The sequence below is a fragment of the Scomber scombrus genome, chromosome 13 (assembly GCF_963691925.1).
Source record: "Scomber scombrus chromosome 13, fScoSco1.1, whole genome shotgun sequence".
NCBI lineage: Eukaryota > Metazoa > Chordata > Actinopteri > Scombriformes > Scombridae > Scomber > Scomber scombrus.
In genome coordinates this window covers 15,820,760-15,839,891 of record NC_084982.1, presented here as the reverse complement: position 1 = coordinate 15,839,891, position 19,132 = coordinate 15,820,760, and the positions used below count along the sequence as shown (strand labels likewise).

General features: G+C 40.6%; 2 protein-coding genes across 3 annotated transcripts in view; one reads left to right on the top strand and one right to left on the bottom strand.

The window, feature by feature from the left end:
- The window catches only part of LOC133993416 (electrogenic aspartate/glutamate antiporter SLC25A12, mitochondrial-like), a 21,009-nt gene extending 20,329 nt beyond the window's left edge, over positions 1-680 (top strand). Inside the window, exon 18 of the mRNA XM_062432359.1 lies at positions 68-680. Within this exon, the coding sequence (XP_062288343.1) occupies positions 68-275 (208 nt within the window). The 3' untranslated portion in view covers positions 276-680. The remainder of the gene's footprint in view (positions 1-67) is intronic.
- On the bottom strand, positions 629-19,132 carry dync1i2a (dynein, cytoplasmic 1, intermediate chain 2a). 2 transcript variants are annotated; one of them, XM_062432360.1, is made up of 17 exons: positions 18,805-18,907; positions 17,570-17,687; positions 15,836-15,950; positions 14,536-14,623; positions 13,455-13,514; positions 12,956-13,071; positions 8,345-8,431; positions 7,980-8,142; positions 7,785-7,884; positions 6,869-6,994; positions 5,367-5,513; positions 5,168-5,281; positions 4,493-4,626; positions 3,370-3,514; positions 2,310-2,450; positions 2,053-2,178; positions 629-1,637 (listed from the first exon to the last, which is right to left on the bottom strand). In XM_062432360.1, exons 2-17 carry the CDS (start codon positions 17,675-17,677, stop codon positions 1,524-1,526), a joined length of 1,884 nt encoding a protein of 627 aa, XP_062288344.1. In that variant the 5' UTR covers positions 17,678-17,687; positions 18,805-18,907; the 3' UTR covers positions 629-1,523. The 2 variants fall into 2 exon arrangements, with proteins under 2 accessions (XP_062288344.1, XP_062288345.1); XM_062432361.1 differs by lacking the exons at positions 13,455-13,514; positions 18,805-18,907 and adding an exon at positions 19,042-19,132.

The following is a 19,132-nucleotide window of genomic DNA, read 5'->3' as shown; positions in this document are numbered from 1 at the left end:
TGCACAAGTCTGTGCTGCTTATTAATTTCATGAAGTGCGTCTCACCCTAATCTGACTTTCTCCTCAGTCGTCCTGTTGGCTCCGAGCCCACTCACAAACCCGTGATCAAGGACCTTCCCTCTGTGACTGCAGACCATGTGGGCGGCTACCGTTTGGCTGCTGCAACCTTTGCTGGCGTGGAAAGCAAGTTTGGTCTGCACCTCCCTAAGTTCAAGCCACTTGGAGAGGTGAAAATCAAACCAGCGGAATCAACAAAAGAGCCACAAACCTCATAAACCATCACTTATTATGACTGTGAGGGCTGCATGCTCCTCCGGTCATTATCTTTCCTCCAAATGGCTTTATTGAACCACGTTTCAATTACATGCATTTGAGTGGTTGTCTTATTTTGAATGCTGCATGAGTATAGTTTTTTTTTGCGTTTCCTTTGCATAGCTTGCACATCTTAATTGTACATATTGTACTTCTCTATAGAGGGACATTATGGCATTACAAAGGATTGTCACTGCGTTTTTACGGTGAGCGATAGCTTTGGTTTGCATGTGTCAGTTATATTTCAGAGACACGAGGATGTACAGATGTTTTCAAAGTGTTTATTTTGAAATCATGAGACCAGGGTCTTGGGAAATAATTTAAATGTATTTATTGTATTTTATTGAAATAAATCATTTCAAACTGTTTGTTTCTAACGTGTGAAAAGTACATTCTCAAATTTGACACCAAGCTTTGAGATTCTTGAGGAAACAAACATTCCCTATTCAGATCTTATAAACATACATTTACAGATCTGGAAATCACTGAGTAGTTACAGCATAAAACGATCATCTTCTTAGGCATGGAGGATGTTCTTACTATTTCAAATCTAACCAGCTGCACTGATTGAGTGGAAACTAGTCATTATAGAACAATATAGAAGTACAAAGACATCTGGATTTAGGACATTTCAGTATCTTACAAACAAAGGGAGATTTAGGTCATCAAGTCTGAGGGAACAGAGATTGGCAACATGGGCTACAGTTATGAGATGTTTACATTCCTGGTTATGTAAAGATGTGATTGCTTTACTACAACTTGTGTGGAAGTGGAGCGCAGCTGTGAATGTCGTTCATTGATTGAAGATGAATACGTGGAGTTGAATGTTTATTTGGCTTGAAGAACTTCACTGAAAAATTAAGGCTCATGTTAACATGCCCAAAATAAAGACAGATAGGATTTTACAATCGAGTTTAAAATGAAAGTTTAAGGCAACTGGTTAGAGAAAGGACGACCGTTTTGCGTTTGTGAATATGGCTTCATGTTAGTGTCTGAAGTTGATAGCCCTGTCGCTTTGTGTTTTTCCAAGGAAGACTGTTGACGATCCAGCTAACTGAGAAGGCAAATATGAAGGTGTGAGAAATCAAGTGTTTGCAGAGAAAGATGTCCATACTGCTTTCTGATCAAACATCTTTTCCTTCCATCAGAACAGGGCTGATATTAACAAGCACACCACTGGTCCCTAAAGCATCACATCTGAAGCGACTAGATCAGGCAGCCAGGCGCTGAGCTGCCAGCTCCTCTGCATCATCCCTGTTCTCGTTGATCTCTGCCAGCGTGCGAACAAAACGGGTCCACTCGTCGTTTCGTGGAACCGCAATTTGCTGGGGGGAGGGGGTTGGGGGGAAGGGTGAAACACAGGCATGACTTGAATTTCAAACAGCCTTCAGCAAAGGTAGCGATCACAGGTATTTTCACAGCAACCATAAATCACCTGCTCTACTTTATAAGCTTATGGTTAATGCCTAAATAACCATCCATCCATAAGGGAACACTGGAGGATTTTCACACAGTTAACTTCAGCAGAGGCTCATTAAAAAGGTGATTAAAAGGTGAACTGCCCACAGTATTTTGTGCAATTAATCGCTGATTGCTGAAGTAGAAATTTCAGCAGGTAAGGGGCTGACTCATATCTCCAATAACACAAATAAGTGCTTAAAATTCAAAGAAACATTAGAATTTAAAACTTAAACTACGATCAGAAATGTAGTGGTAAAAAGTGGAGTCCTGCTTGCTCACCTCTCCGACTTCATACACAAGAACTCGTCCATCAGAGTCTCCCACAGCAATTTCTCTGCCAGACTGAGCCCATCTGACCCTGTTGAGGGCTGGGTTACCATCCACTGTGATACTGGCGGTAGGGACCTGAAACCATAACGCAGTAAAATACCAATCAAAGGAGTGGAAATTTCAATGTGGCTCTCTTACAGGATACAACTATTGATCACAGAAAGCAGCTTCTTTAAATAGGTGTGCAGTCAGTGGGAACGTAGTACCTCAGTGTCATTGTTGAGGTTCCAGAGGTCGAGATGGCCCACACCGTCCACACAAGCAAACAGAGCAGGGTGAGTCGGAGACCACATGACATCATACACGTAATCCGAGTTATCCTCAAATGAGTAGAGTGGCTTGTTGTTCTGCAGAAGTGTAAAGAAAAGCAGCATTTATATGACTTGATTTAATATGAGTATTTGCTGTAAGAGTATCTATCTCTCACTTTCTCTATACAAAGATACAGCATCGTCATGTTTTTTTAGATTTGATCCAACATAGTTAAAGGATACAAAATCTGATGATGTTTTTATCTGTCTCTTTTCTCCTTTTGAAAACACATTTTTAGCCACACTAATCAATGGTGAGACTTTAGAGGTACTGGACAGTTGACTGGTCTACAGTAAAGGTATCCTGACAACTACTGGCTCGACTGACACAACATTTGTTTTCTTTTTGTTACTATACTTCCACAGCAGCTTAACAGGGAAACACTGTCTGATGAAACACAAAGAGGGAATTTGATGCTAAAAAAGATTGTAAATGTGGCAGATATCCACTAAACCTTTATCAGCTGACAATCAAATAGCAGCAAGGAGTGTGGCTTATACTGTATTAGTGGTAACAATACTTGCTGAAGATTCTTGTGTTTGATCTGTTCATTGGCTGATCCAATTCCCCTCCATGCCAATTCCCCTAAGTATCCCCTCATTTCTCTCTAAGGTGCGTAAAAAAGATGGATCACCTGTCAGTGGTCTTTAAATTGTTCTGTGACTAATTGGTCTGCCGTTTTTTTATTTGAACAGATAATGTGATGTTCTGTCTAAACAATGAGGGTGCACAATTACCACAGCTATGCTATACTTTTTTCCCCCACCACCTTCTGGCTAGTTTTTACCTTTATGTCACCACAAGGGCAAAAACAAACCAGAGTGGATACGTTTAGCACACAGAAATAAAACTTCTTCCTCCACACAGGCAGTCCATTTTGATGAAATAAAATCATACTGAAGTTCTCTTGAACCTTTTCTCAACTCTTAAATGTGTCTTACAACTCCCTCATACCTTGGTGCTCCACAGCTTGACAGTCCAGTCGAAAGAGGAGGTAACGAAAAGGTGGGAGAAGTCCAGCGGCCCTGCAGCTGTGTGACAGTTGATCCCTGTGATGGGCCCGTGGTGGCCCTCAAACATCTCACTAATGCCCGCTTTGCTGTGAAGCACATAGATGAAATGGGTGAAGAGGTTGAGTGATGATGATGTTTGAACATACATTTATGTACACTACATGAAGGGAACAATTAGTTATGGACTGAGTGGAATCCCAAAGGGTTAACTTTAGTATTACTGTTTCTGAATCATTTAGCTGTTACATTAAGCATGAAAGAAAGCATCGAGCACAGATGGACGTATTAACATTAATCATTTACTTATATCATGTGATTACCAGCAGGGTGGCAAAAGTGCTTGCAACCCCTCAACCACATGTTGCAGAGCTGTTACCCAACTGAGGCTCTAATAATTAACGCAGAGAGGTAAATACTCAGCATGAGTGATGCTTATGCATTATTAACTGCGATGAGAGTATCATACCATTGTAAATGAGGTGGAAAATTATTCCCTCAATTACAGAGGTGATTCTGCTGTGCAAAACCTAGCAGCTACCCCCTCTCTGCGGTCTCTGGGCATACTGCAGGACATTAAGTCACAGGCGAACATGCTACTCACTGGAAGCTCTGATTTAAGCCACATTTCTATGCTGCCCTGACGGAGGACCATCCACCATGAGTGGAGCCCTGGTCTGTTAAATGAGAACATTGTGGGATGAACTGCAGTTTAAATCCTCACTAGGACAACTGACTCTAAACAAACTCTCTCACCCAAAGAAACATAGTCAAAAGAGAAAAAAAAAGGACTGGGAAAAAATGATTTGTTTCCCCTGCATGTGTGCCCTGTTTATGTTGAACGACCTTTACAAACACAACTGACAAGCGGAAAAGAAAAACAGGATGACTGGGCAGGAGTGAAACCACAAACGGCAGGAGATCAAGTGTTGGATTTGTGTTGCACTGGGAAGTGAGTGGGCTATATTTATTTGACACACAGTTCTAGGTGGGCCTAACAAGCCGCTTCAGTTTCCTGGCGGGGTCCCGGATGGACACTGGGGATGGTGGTTTAGTTATGTACGCACCTTCCATGACGACACGACATGTAGACAGAGCCGTCCTCGCTGCCCACCACAAAATTGTTGACATCTCCGAGAGGGAAGGACATGGAGGTGACAGCTACAGCTTTGGACTGCTTGAACACCAGCTCCATGCTGTCCTGTGGAGGGAGGGAACATGGAACAACATCCATAACAAGCTCCCTGCTCAGCCTTTATGTTAACACACTGCCAAACACAACCCATAAAAATCACCTGACAGTTTATTAATGAACAATCTAAATCCAACTAGCACTTTATAAAAAACTGAAGTTTGACATGGAGGTCTTGGCAGCACAGATGAAATGACATAGCTGGCAAAGTTAATTTCCTTGAAAGTGAAAAATGAGTTGTAGAAAAAATACGGGTAAAGCTGGGGGAAATACCAAACTGGAACGCTAAAAGGAAGGAGTTTGGCCAAAATGTTTGACATTTAGCACAAAAGGAGAGACAGGAAGTAAATGGAATGTGAACACTGAAGAGACAGAAATAATACAAAATGTAAAAGTTAATTTCAACTCTTTAAAGGAGGTGTATTTTTGACATGAAATTAACATTTTATGGTGAAGCCTTTATTCCTAAATCATTCATGTAATTTAGAAATATTCCACTGAACACCTATAGGGGGGAAAAAATCCCAAACACATTCACTGTATATGTTACCTGTGGCTGAGAGAGCATGTCCAGGCTCCAGGAGCACATCTTGCCGTCAGTAGAGATGCTGATCAGGTTGTTGGCATTCTGGGTGCCGACCACATTCACACAGTACACTGGGTGCTGCAAACACAACAAGGGTTGTTTTTTTCATCTCCTGCTGAAATAAAATATATTGCAAGCTCACTGTGTCAGGTGTTAACTGTACCGTATGTGCTGCTGCAGACAGTGGAGTCCTCTGCACTGGGGTCCTCTTGTTGCTCCTGTTGTCCCACAGCACAATCTGCCCCGAGTACGTGCCCCCCACCACAACATTCGGGTGGAACTTGGCAAACGCAGCAGACATAACAGCAGACTGTCGAGAGAGAAAGGAAAAAGTGGAGAAATGGATGAAAACGTGCCGAGACAGCCCGGCGACAGGTCAACTGTCATGTAACGGCATGTCACATAAAATCAAAAAAAGGCTGATCATGAATGAGCCTCCTCAAGATCAAGACTCATTGCCAGTTTTTAGTTTCAGGTCTTTTGAAACTACAGAAAAATATATCACTTGTGTATCTTCTCTGAAATTGGTTTTCCCATTTAGAACAATAAACTTTACACAGATCAGAACAAACAATGAATAAAATAAGCAGGATTTATTTTTTATTTTTATTTTTTTTAATGAATATAAATATAAACTTATAGTCAACTTGGGTTGATCTTCCACAGAGGTAACTGTCCTCCAGGTAAAATTGTTTTAAATCCGTGTCTGGCTAAATGGTTGCAAAGTTTTATATCAGCGACACTAGAAATCTTCAAAGCTGCCAATAATCAGTACACAGAAAACATTAACTTGCAGCTTTTTTTCCTGCTTCATCTCAAAGTTATACAACCCTTGTGCGTGTTTCCTCAGTCCTAAAACACAACCCAAACATCTTTTTTCACTCAAGCCTCAGTATCAACAAAACAAACCTTGAGGCTGGACAATAGGATTATTATTTATTTTTAGATTATGACTTTACTCATGAAATGTATTATTTTTATTTTTAGGAGGTCCACACGCACTTACTGCTTCACCAATCACAATCATACCACCATGTTTTTTCTTAACTGTCTTTTCTTTGACAAAAATTGCAACGCATGGATGACAGAAATCTAATTTTGTGCCGACTTTGAGGCACAGAGAAAATTGTGTTCACACTTCTGTTCAGTTTTATTCATCTGAGCAATACGCCTGCATCGACATCCGCTCTGGTGGCAACAACATGTGGTTCTACTCAACTTGTCTTGCTCTAGGAGCCTCGAGGCAGGCAGTATAATAAAGCTGGGCAGAGCAGAGGAGCTATGTTGCTCTCCCTGCTTGCTTGTCAGAACACAGGGCCCTTGTTTAGATGCATATGATAACCATCCCTACCCCACACATTTAATCCTGCTGCAGTGCTCGGATTCCATTCAACTCCTGCACCACAGGTCTTCTCCGGCGCCTCACAAACATGTGTTTGTGGATAGATGTGGTGGAGGTGGATGCCAGCACGGTGAACTCACAGTATGGATACAGGCAGGAGGGTGAGGGGTGTGTGGGTAGAGGGAGGAGGAGGAGGAGAGAGAATGAACAAACAGGGGTTGGTTGGCAGGGTTCCACGCTTGTCTTGGAGGAACCCACCCATTAGGATGAGGTGAGGGAGAGTGACAATGAAGGAGGGGAAGATTAAAAAGTGGTTTGGGTACCTGACAGTGGAAGACGTACTCCGGTGTCGTCTTCTTGTACTTCATGTTCCACACTAAGGCCACGCCATCTGGCTCATGAGGAGCGTCCTCGTTGTTGTTGTATGAGGCAACCAGGAGCTCAGGATACTGGTGACAGAAAAATCAGCCCAAATGAATGTCGGGGGGGAGGCAGACGTGCCCCCCAGGCTTGGCTCCACATAAGCATACCAGGCCTCCCTTCTGTGGTGCTGCTGAGTGGTTTAAAGAATGAGTTACCCTTGTTTGTGCGTTTTAGATGCCCTACTGCCTAAAAACTTTGGTAAATTAACATTTTTATTTCCTCTTATAATTTTAACCCAAACTAAAACCTTAAAGTGATTACAGGAACACAGTAGTAGACTGAAACAGAGCCTCTTTTAATACTGAAACCCTCGATGAGTGTATAAAACAGAGGCAGAGGCTACAGAAACACTATCCAGATGTAAACAAACCATTAAGCTCTCCTGTTTCTAATACTTGATCTGTAATTTACAGTTTGTGAATACACAATCTCAGATCACAAGGGTATAGATTTCGCTGTGAGCAAGTAAATCCTGTGAACAAAGAGCTGGTGTTCAATCACTGTCAAAAGTCATTGCAGAATCATGCATGAAATGACCTTTGACACCAGAGGAAACAAATCATTACGGCCTCTGAGTAAGTGACAATTTGTGTGGGACATAACTTACTTTTCCTGCGGGACTTGTGGCTAAAAGTAAATGCTGTCAAACTCAAGCTATGTAATCATAAAGCATTATAGCTGTGCAAAGCTAAGTTGTTTCAACAGTCAATTAGCGATGCTTTTGCACACATCTGTTTTATCATTGACATTTTGATAATTGCAAAGCATGTCTGTGAAATTTGTTGGTTCAATATCGAAGCAGAAAACAACAATGACCTGGGGGGACCAGTCCAGGCAGGTGACGACACGATGTTTGGACCAGCGCTCGTCCATGAACTGCCTGTTGAGAGAGAGCTTTGCCCCGGCCTGGATTTCTCTGGGGAAAAACAAAAGCACCGCAAATCAATAAAAGCATTTCTTCAACAGACCAATTACGAGCTTTAAAAAAAACACTTGTTGTCTACTTATTACCCCTCCTTCTCCTCCAGGTCACGACCACTGTAGTCAAAGAAGACGTCCACATGCTCAGATAGAGCCCGCTCAATAATGCGAGTGCTGTGGTCGAAGAAATTCACAAACTCTTCTGAGTGCAGGATCTGGAGTTTTTCTTCCTCTGTCAGCTCGTGTGGGGGTGCTGTACAGACAAACACACACACACACCCTGAGATGTAGCAAGGATCCCCACTGCGCATTGCTTTTATGATATAGAAAAAGAAACCTCTTTGTATTCTTCAAAAAACTATTATAATATGTAATTGTAAAACCTCTAGAAGAACTGAAGTGGCTCAATTTCTGCAGAGTATGTCAATTATGCATCATCGCTAGTAGTGGAGTACCTTCCTCTTCCTCTGCCTGGTCCAGTTTCTCAGTCTGAGTCTCAATAACAGGTTGAGGCGGAGAAATTTCTTCTTCCTCTTCTTCTTCTGTTGATCAAAAAGTGAACTTTGTTAAATACAATGAATAATGTTACACAAACCACACCTATGTATTACCATTCTATACATTAAAAGTAGTAAATCTTTATTTAAATTATGTGGTCAAATTCAAAGTAAAAACTTTCAGAGAACAAATGATCATGCCTATATACAGAGGTTTCATACATTTTGGCACAACATCTTCCACCTTAATTATTTTCTTCTTTCAATAAAAGCTCCACCCAGTGATTATGGAGGACAGCAAGAGACTGATTTTTTATCTCTGCCTTGCATTTGTTTGGTTTGTCAGCACAATGTTGTCTTTCAAAAAGAACCTGCTCCTCTATAGCTGGGAAGTTTGTCATTTGTGTTGAAGGGACACAGCACAGCGGGTGTCTTGTTGTCATAGGGACCCCCTTCTTTCCCAACTGTTAATGAGACTGCAGCCATTCAAAAGGGAGTCTAACTGTCAGTGTAGCTGTTTCCTCTCTGTCCCAGTAGCAGGTTGCCCCCATCTAGGCCACGGGGCAGCAGGGCAGAGGAGTGTGGAGCAGCTGCCTGGACCCATCCCATTGGTCCGGCCAGATGACGGCATGGTGCAAAAGCAGATGGTGATGCTGGGATTGTCTTGTGCTCTTCAGAGGTGGCATGGGGATGGCACAGAGGTTTTCCGCCTGGCTGCTTCGAGACAAGCTTCTCCCTGAACGGCAAGCCTGTGCAATTACCGTCTTAGCAGGAGGTCCTGCAACTCCTATTCAACCTCAGAGAATGTACAACAAAATACAGGCCAGACCAGCTGGCAAACTGCACACCGGTTCTACCTCAAAGAAGATGAATGCGCTTTTTCAAAACACATCTCTCAGAGATGGTATATAGCCTATGCTTTCAATGTAAAAAATAATAGCGAAACAAGGACAAAACAGATTCATGAGGAGAGGAGAAATACTTGCCTGGTTCATGCAGGCGTTTATCTTGGTATGAGCCTTATAGTTAATCTAAAATGACAGCGCTGCATGCCAGAATTTCCTTCCTACTGAGATAATCTAAATGATAATGTCATCTGTCACTTTGTCCATAAAGTGATTTATCCCCCTTTTCTCAGATGGAGGTTTGGGGAAGAAGGGTATTGGGTGCACTGATGAGTTTACAGAACTGGGTTGATGACACAAGCCATTTCAATGTACGGCCATACTCTGCAACCAACAGGAGAAGGTTAAAATCTTTCCTTTCAAGGGCCTCAATCAGGCTTAAAGGAAAACAGTAATCACTGTCTTTCAGCTAGTCCCGGCCGTGCTCATCAGCCCTTTCCCTGGTGAGGCAGCCAGAGCAATCAACCTGCCAGGCATTAGGAGCGGATAGACAATCTGAAAATAAAGGGTATAATGCACCTGCCAGCCAAAATGGCCATTTGGAGAAAAGCTAGTGATCCTGGTGACCCCGCTGGGGATGTGTAGGGGGGAAGTAGTGCATGGGTGCATAGGGGGGGTGGATAGTGGAGGAAGGAGGGGTGGGGTGGGGGGTTTGCATTCAACAGAATTCACCCGGATCATCGATGTCCTATCCACTAACACCTCCTCTCAAAGCAGGCCCAATTATGGCTTTTGTACCACTTAAGAAATAAAAGCTTTTTTGGGGGAGAGCCGGACAGGTGGGGGAAGTGGGGACTAATCACAGGTCTTATTCAATAGACAATATATTAATGCAAACACGGCATGAGGCCAGTGATGTGCAAGTGTAAAACTAAATGACCTTTGCTCTTTGCTGCAGATGTCTTTCCCTTTCTATACAGCCAAAAAACACCAGGGTCAGACTTCAGCACGTGCAAACCACTTTGCACAAACAACAGCCTTCATGTCTCCTGTATGAAGGCCAAAAATGAAACGGCAGGAGACAAAACTCTACCAATACATAAACCCACACACATGCAGTATAATTTCGTGTTTCCTGAAATAAAGTACTTCTAGCAGCAGTTTCTAAAATACATTTTTAAAAGTGTGATTAATTTTATCCAAGTGCAATGTCAACATTTGTGCTTGTATAATACTGCTTTATATTTGTGCGAAGTACAGCAATTTTAGAACTGCTGCGAGGTAAATAAAAACACATCAGAACTGAGGCCCGGTCAAGGCAAGAGCAAATAAAATTACACTATATCTCCCACTCCAACAGTGGTTACAGTTGTCTCTTGTGACACTGAAGTCTAAAGATCACACGGGCCAACAGACAGCAGAAATCCAAAACCTAATATTTGAAAAAATATCTGTCACATATAACATGAAAACTCATAATCTGTTAAACAAGACTTAGAACAAAGACCACATTATAAACGCTAGTGGAACAAATAAGAATGTTCCAAAATTTCTGTTCAAAAATGATTAACTACTGTATGGTGGAGGGACACAGTAGATATTTAACAGTACTAATCATCAAGTGCATAAAAGCTGACCACAATTACAAGTGGCACTTCAAACAAGAAGGCCATTAAGGGCTTTTGTGATTAAAAGTTTTGACCTGCCTCTGAATTCAGAGTGATTAAAACAATCACATTCAATTAAATATTAGATTTACTAAACTGCTCTACATACTCATATTCCTGACAAGCCTTTTTAAAAACTGCACCAGACCAACCACTCCACATCCCCCAAACCCCCCCCCACCCCCAACCTCCAACAATATCTTACTCCATAATTACAGCCTCTTGTTGAGGAGTGCATGCTGATGCTGCATATTACCTACTAGTGGGAGCACTGTAGCGGCGGAACAGAAATTCAACAATCTGTGCACTTTATTTCAGTGAATTTCTTCAACCTACAGATGGAACAGCACTGATTGAAAAAATCAAACACATTTTTTTTTTATATTCTCAAACTTGGCATATAAATATAAAATTTGTAAGCAGATGATGAGATTTCAGGGCACACCAGACTAACACTAACTGTGTAGCTCATCTTATGTTGTGAAATGATGTGATACTGTCCTCACTGCCAACAAACATAAAATCACATAAGATAAAGATTCTCATTGACTGTTGAGGGGGTTTTCTTTGGGTCAATAGAGCAGGTGATGCTATTTAAAAAAAAAAAAAAAAAAAAAAAAAATTTCTCTGAGATGTCTCACAGAGACTGTGGGAACCCTCGTTTTGTGGCAGCCGGGGCACGGCAGCCGCTCCCTCTGATGCCGCCGCCCGCTGACCTTGAGAGTGCTGCGCCGTTGCCTCCTTTTGACAACATGATAAATCGCTCAATCAGAGAACAGGCCTGACGCCACCCCGCACATCAAAAATGCGCCGAGGGGAGCGAGCAGGAAAGGGGATGCCGTCTCATCGAGTGCCAGAAGTGATGGTGTGAAAATGCACAATGTCACTGAGTGTGTTTTGTTATGTGCCTGTTCGGTGAAGGGAGAAGACAGGGAAGCGAGGGAGTTGATGAAATGATTACATAGTGGCAGAGAGGGGAAGGGGGCCTCGTGTTGAACAGCTGGCAGAAACCATCGTTGTTTAACAGTTTTACAATACCCAGTAGTGTCCAGAATAAAGAGGGACAAGGAACAGAGGGATGCTCTTCATCCTTCACTAGTTCTGCTCAGACTGTTTCCACAAAATCACACAATTTTTTTTTATCTTACTCTGCATGCCACCTCAGAATTTTCTACACATCACCTGATCGGACAACAATCAACAGTCTGTGTACTGTCCCAACCAGGCGTTCAGGCATACTTAAAAAGATGTGTTAGCTGATGCAAATAAATTGAGCAAACTGCTAAAAGGACTTGTTCCAGTAGTTGAAGTATTTTAGGATCTGTGGCTAGTTCTGATATCGCTTCAGGAAAGAAAAGGGATCCTAATCAGGATTTCAGTCAAGCACATTATCTACCATCTGTCATTACATAAATCAATGACGAACAAGCAGGACACTTACAAATATTGCATATTTTATGGAACATGTGTTCAACATGTGGATGCTAGCCCAAATATTCTCTTTGGCCGACCGCATGAAAGCTTCAGAGCAGCAATTACATACATATCGACATGCTTCAGAGGCAGTAAGCAGTCATATGTGCAGCGCTTCATATCTTCCCTCCCAATCTCATTTCTCCTTCCTGTCACTGGTTTTCTCATCCTGCTCGTTAATTATACCAAAGCATCGTTGGTTGTAGAGCTGCATGTGGGGCTCAGAAGAGCAGCTCATGTCTGAATCTAATCTGTGCCCTGACTTCTTACGTTTCCTGGGCCTCATTTTTCCTTTACTTTCATCTCAGCACTTGGTAAAATCAAATCGCTTCCACTTGTTGTTCACTTCCGGTACCCACTTGTACACTCAAACAGAGCACAATATTCCTGTTATGGCTATTTGCCAGGAAGTGGTGCACTCTTCTTGCAGCAAAATAAATTATCATTAGCAAAGAAGCTATACCTTTTAATGGACGATTACATTATTTGTAAAACTCTCTGCATCCACATATTCAAGCCCACGGTTAAGTATGTGTTGTCTGCATTTTTAAAAGTGAACTTGTACAACATTATGTGAGTATCACCTTCTTTTTGCTGGGTCATGACAGGTGTCTGGGTCTCTTTTGTGTAGGACACAGTTTCACGTGGAGGGATGTCCACCACTGTGACTTTGGCCATTCCCAGTTTTGGAGTTCCCCTCCTAAAAAACAAAACAACTCAAACTTTGCAAAGTCTAAGATCGCTGTAGTAAAATTATGATTTCCACAAGACAAAATATACAACAATACTCCTACTACTGTAACCATTCTCACATCATTTTGTAACAAAATTTCACCTCCTAACAAAAATAATCTTGTGTTGATCAAAGTAAGTAAATGAATGTTTCATGAGATGACAAAGACTTCAGATTAGTTTATCAACCAGTGCAAACTAAAAGATATTCTCTGACCACTCTTGCATGCACAACTTGACTGTCTTACTGGACTGCATTAACTGAGAAATGACTTTCAGAGACAATTAATCATGCCATAGATTGAGAGAAAAGAAAATGACCAGGAAAGGAGAGAAGAGAGTGTCCAGTACCCCAGCTCAGAATCAGAGTGAAGTTGAAGGGTGGACGGGTCAGAGTCCCAGTGCAGAGTCCTGGTTAGTGTCACAGCAACAACGCAGCATTAGTGAGAGAGACGGGCAAGCACAAATGAGGAGAAGAGACAAAGTTAGCATTATGGCACACAACATGCTGATTGGATACTTGGTCGGTTAAATCATCATGTTAACAAACAGCTAAAACTGGATTTTTAAAATATTTTTTTGTTCAGACCAAGCTTGAGTATGTCTGCACAAACCCAGAGATGTAAGATTTATCTGCTTAAAATGCATGGACACACGAATCCTCTGAGTGGGATGACACAGGGTGTAATGTGCAGCCTGCGGGGCTGATACAGCCTGAACTGTGTCACACCAAAGGCTCAGAGTGTTGTGTAGACGGAGAGGGAGAGAGAGCGAGAACCCTCAGGGAGAAAACATGACCTCCATGTGTGTAGGAAATGGCCATGCTGGTGAGGGAAATGAGTCAACACGTAGGGGGAACAGCTCCCTGGGCCTGATGGGACACTGGGGGAGCTTGAATTTCAGCCCAGGGAAGGGGCTCTAATTAGGGGTTAAGAAGTCCCCCAGGCATCACAGAAGCCTGCTGTTTTATTGTTAATTTAGGATCGTCCTAATTCAACGGCACACAAATTAAATAAACATGCACTCCGTTGGCACAAACACGTCATCATTCACTGTAATGGTATGAGACTTTGCAAAGGTTTTAGCTCAGTTGCTCTTAATATAATCATCAAGAATTTTTAGTGCTACAAAGCTCACGAAGCAAAAGCAATTACAAGGACACTGGAAACATTTTCTTGCTGGCATAAGCACAATTGTTACAGCAAAGAGCACAAAACTTTAAAAAAAAAACGTATATAGATATGAATAAAGCATGTTTTTTGGCTTAGGAGAAGAAATGCTTATTTCTTACATAAAAGACCATGGAAAAAGAACTGGAAGCAGGGAAAAATCTGAGATTCAAACAGTTGCTTAAGTGTGTGTGTGTGTGTGTGTGTGTGTGTGTGTGTGTGTGTGTGTGTGTGTGTGTGTGTGTGTGTGTGTGTGTGTGTACCTGGGTCCCACAGCTCCATCAGAGTCCTGGCTCCCTGCCTCACTTGGCGTGCCCGTCGATTTGGCAGTGGGAGACATCGGAGGAGGGACTACATAGTGAGACAGAAAATAATCATCTGTTACAATATAAAGATGTGAAGCAGTTCACAACAATGAGTACAAATGCAGCGGCCGCTTTCTCAATTCATATGTTGTCAGATCTCGGTACGCAGTTTTCTTCACACCTAAAATATCAGAGCGCATGTTGTGATGTGTTTAAAGTTGGAAACCGGTAGCAAAGTGAGCTGAACATACAAATCAGTCAGTAAATAAAGAGAGGCAAGTTCAGCTCGCCTAAACTGACTGTGTCTTTTTTATTTTGTGGTGTTTTAATTAAATGAATGTTGGAAAAAAAAAGTGACACTGAGCAGAACAGAAAGAAAATGTTATAAACACACAAAAACAGGATCCCCCCCATTTCAAGGTAGTTTGAGACTTTGAGCGAGTCTTTTATGGATCTCTTCTGCCACCTGCTGTTAGAAAAGTGACAGTGCTCAGAAAAACCAGCTCCAGGTGGAAATCAACACAAGTGTGACAGATAGTAGTGTTATTTTTCTAAATATTTGTTTCTTTTATCAGTTCTTCCACTAGTACAGTGAAGGAGTTTATTGTGAAATCTATGTTATCTATAAATTGAAGCTTTTGTTACTATTTACTATTTACTTGGAGAAGTTTTTGACAAACAAATCTCTGTTGCTTAGGGAACAAACAATTGTGTAACATGTCCGAGTATCCATGTGCACATCCACAGTGCTTCAGTGGAATAGATGGTGGCTACAAAAATCTATGAAATTGCAATACAGGATAATACCCACAGGACGGAAAAGGGGGATATACTGTATGTAGCTAAATGAACAGTGAAATGATAATTATTTACATCATATGCCCACAAGAAGAGCAGTCGGTATATCCTGTTAAACCATGAGAGGAGGTGTTGAGGGAGTTACCTGCTGAAAAAGCTTCTTATTGTGATCAACCACTCAAGGCAGTTTTTCAACTTTTTCAAAGCATACTGAAGTATAATATTATGGTATATTATGATACTAGAGGACTATGTGTTTGTTATGTCAGCATAATGGATTTTAATTTATAACAATAGAATCATTAGAATGAGAGGGACTATGAGATTCTAGGGTCTATGAGAGGAAATATGAAAAACAGGCTTCTTGAAGACGTGTTTTTTTCTAAGGTTATAGAATTTAAAAGAAGAAATCACAGCTGTTAAATACATACAATCCAACAACAGATCATATAAAACATACCAACAGGAACTTCTGGGGTTATGCCCATACTCTGTAGCAAGGCCTCAGCTTCACGTCTCTTTTTCTCCAGGTCAGAGTCATCCTGGTGAAGTGCCGCATCTTTCAAAGTGTCCGCCTGTTAGGTCATTAAAACGGAATATGTCATATATCAATGCAGTTTCTAAATATCCACATTACATTGATCTTCAACAATACAGTGTACAGGACTTAAACTTCCTGTAGGGGCAGGATACATGTCTACATCATTACTTACCAATGATGACAAGAACCTGTGAAGAACCTGTGTGTCTACACACAAAGTCACAGTAGTTTGAGATGTCAAGATGAGGCAGAGCTTATTTTCCTTTTATATTCAGAGCTTATTTTCTTATCTTGAGAAGAAACTGTATGCCGTCTATTGTTGTGGTTCGTTATGAAAAACAATATATAGACACTTAAAATGGACTGTGACAGATGATACACACAGACTCATTTTAGTTGTATTGTTTTGTTGTTTTGCTTTGATTGTGTGAGATAATGGCCAAGTTGAGCCTTTTCATTACACTCTAGTTACTGTCAATCAACTGAAAAAAACTATGCTGGAAAAAGATTTCCCTTTGCTAAATTGACATCTTAGATCATCGATGTAAAATATATTTTCCACTCTAAACACACACATACATATGCGTAAACTGTTCAAATCTGAAGTACTTGATGACAGAATTATGATATAGTGTCAAATAACAAGAAAACCCACCAATTTTAACAAATTTAACATCTCAATCTGTACATAATCTGGATCATAAAGAGAGATCTTTCAATTTCATATACATCACATAGCTAATTATGTAATAAAATATCAGCTTTAGTATTTGACTTGACACATATATTATGGGCCTGTCCAAAACTGCAGGGACACATGGGAGGATGTTAAAAAGGAAACAGAATTTGGCCTTTTGGCTAAGATCAAGTGTAAAAAGGAAACAGAACTGATTTTGGATACTTTGACCCAAAGGTATTTATCTTAAGCATTGCCTCAGGAAATCAAATGGTGAAAAAGAAAATGTATTTATTAAGGATCTGGATATTAGCTATCAAAAATAAAGAGCTAGAGTATAGAAAATTGCTATTTTCCCATATCTTTCTTCTTTCTTTTTACTGTTATAATGTTAATTAATTTTTTTCTTGAGTTATACCATGCTTGTTGTTTTTATTTTACAGCTATTGTCCATGATGTTTATGTAATAATATATAAGAGAATGTGCAAATAGTTATGTACAAAATAATGGAATATTAGAATTGTATGTATTGCAACTCATTCACAAGAGTTTAATAAATACGAACAAGTTACAAATTACTTACTATGTAAAAACAATGCTGCTGTATTAAAGATCAGTTTGTGCTCAGGTGGCTGCTGATACGTGTTCAGAGGAACACCGGTTTCATAAGAACCTTAAATATCTGAAAAGTCCTCAGAACATGTTGTGCATGTGCATCAAAATAACCAGGTTTTCTTTAAACTGTTCTCAACTAAATCTGACTCAGATGCAAATAGTGGCAGTCGATGATCTCTTGGTGATTTCTGGAGAAGATTTAAGTGTACGGAGACAATTTGCATTTGAATTGAAAATGAGTTTCCTATGTTCACACTGAGCCATTAATAATTTTGAAGGTTTTTTTTAACCATATTAATTCATTCATTTTTGCATTCAATATCAGTAAATATGCAAAACATTTACAAAATATTAAATGTACCTCTTTCTTCTTGCGCTCCTCCTCCTTCCTTTTCTTCTCCTCTCTGATTTGTGCCAAGCGTTGCTTCTTCCTTTCAAGCTCTGCTTTCAGCTCGCTTTTGTCAGACATGATGCCACAGCTGTATACAAAAACAAACATGTTTTTAGTTTTTCCTTCATGTTCCATCAAGAGGTGCATTAAAAAAAATTAAATTTAAAAAAAATAAGTCTCTAGTTTCCAAGACAATATCTACATGTTTCCTGTCAGACTATACTGTGTACTGATGAATAAAGGGAATAGTGCTTTGAAACAATCTTTAAAAGAAACCCAAGCATCTCCTGACAGCTGATGCTCTCATATTCAGTACCACGTTGCACTGCACTGGAGAGCAATGACCATCGTGTGTGACAGTGTTTTCTGTCATCCCTGCAGCTGCATGAGTTATGGTATCTTAAAGCCCCCCTCCACTCAAAAGTGTGTTTTTGGGTTCTTGTTTGAGCTTCACTGTACAGAATGATGTATGTGCAGAGTTTGAGACTAGAAGTCTGTTTTGACATTCACTTCTGAAAGTGGAAATTTATGACATTACAAATAGTTTTGAAGCCAATTCTGGTCCAATATTAAACTAACGCAAGTGAGATGTGGAGACTTGAAGTATCCAGTGCAAAAACACTGACAACACTTTACAGTGCAGTAGGAGACATCTCACGTCCAGCAATTCACCTTTTAAAATGAAATATATTTACATATTTGTAGGTTGTTTTTAATGAGAGCGAAGGATTACATTATTTTTTTTTAAAGATTTTAACTAGATAATTTAACTTATTTAATGGGCATTTTTAATCAGACACATTGTTATTCAAAATAAAGCATTTTACATACATCTTAAAACATATCTGTAAATATCTAGAGAGTCATTACAGTCATCTAACATGTCATTGTCAGCTAGCAAATAAAGAGCCCCACCCTGCTGCTCCTACCCGGTTAGCTTAGCACAGGGTTATAAATCCTTAAGATATACGTCTCCACTGTATAGGGACTTGTTGTACACCCGCTCATGCTATAAGCCTGCTTCATATTTCATATTTCATCCCACTTATTACACCGCAGTGTCACAGTAAACCCTGCAACATCAGCTCGGCCCTGGCTCCCTTATTATGACTGGCTAAATTAAATAGCTAACAGTTAGCTTAGCCATCCCTGTCATACAAAAAGTCCTTACAAACACCACACGAAACGTTAATTAATCATGTTACCTGCAGTACAATATGTTCACATTATTGAGTTTGTGATCCGCACAATTCAACTATTATTTGAATTTAGTGCTGTAAGTTAACATAAGCTGTGTTAGCGTTATTAGTTAGCTCAACAATAGCCTTTAGCCGGACCCTGTCATGCGCTTTCATCTCCACTGAAACAGCGACAAATATTAGAAAATGTCACAAGTGTGTGTTACTACGACTAATACGGTAAACGGTGAGTAGTTAACAGACCTTAAAGCAGGTTTTGGACCTGATAGGAAATGCCCGTAATGCAACACACAGCCAAAACAAACCCTCCAAACCAACTACAGGAGCTGCGAGG

Bases quoted from the DNA above. Each gene is read 5' to 3' on its own strand.
- dync1i2a (XM_062432360.1), bottom strand. From the start codon at position 17,677: ATGTCTGACAAAAGCGAGCTGAAAGCAGAGCTTGAAAGGAAGAAGCAA. The intron at 15,951-17,569 runs GTACATTTAATA...ATGACCTAACAG, and splicing joins AGGAGCGCAAGAAGAAAGAG to GCGGACACTTTGAAAGATGC. The intron at 7,885-7,979 runs GTAATAAGTAGA...GTTTTTCCCCAG, and splicing joins GACCTGGAGGAGAAGGAGGG to AGAAATCCAGGCCGGGGCAA.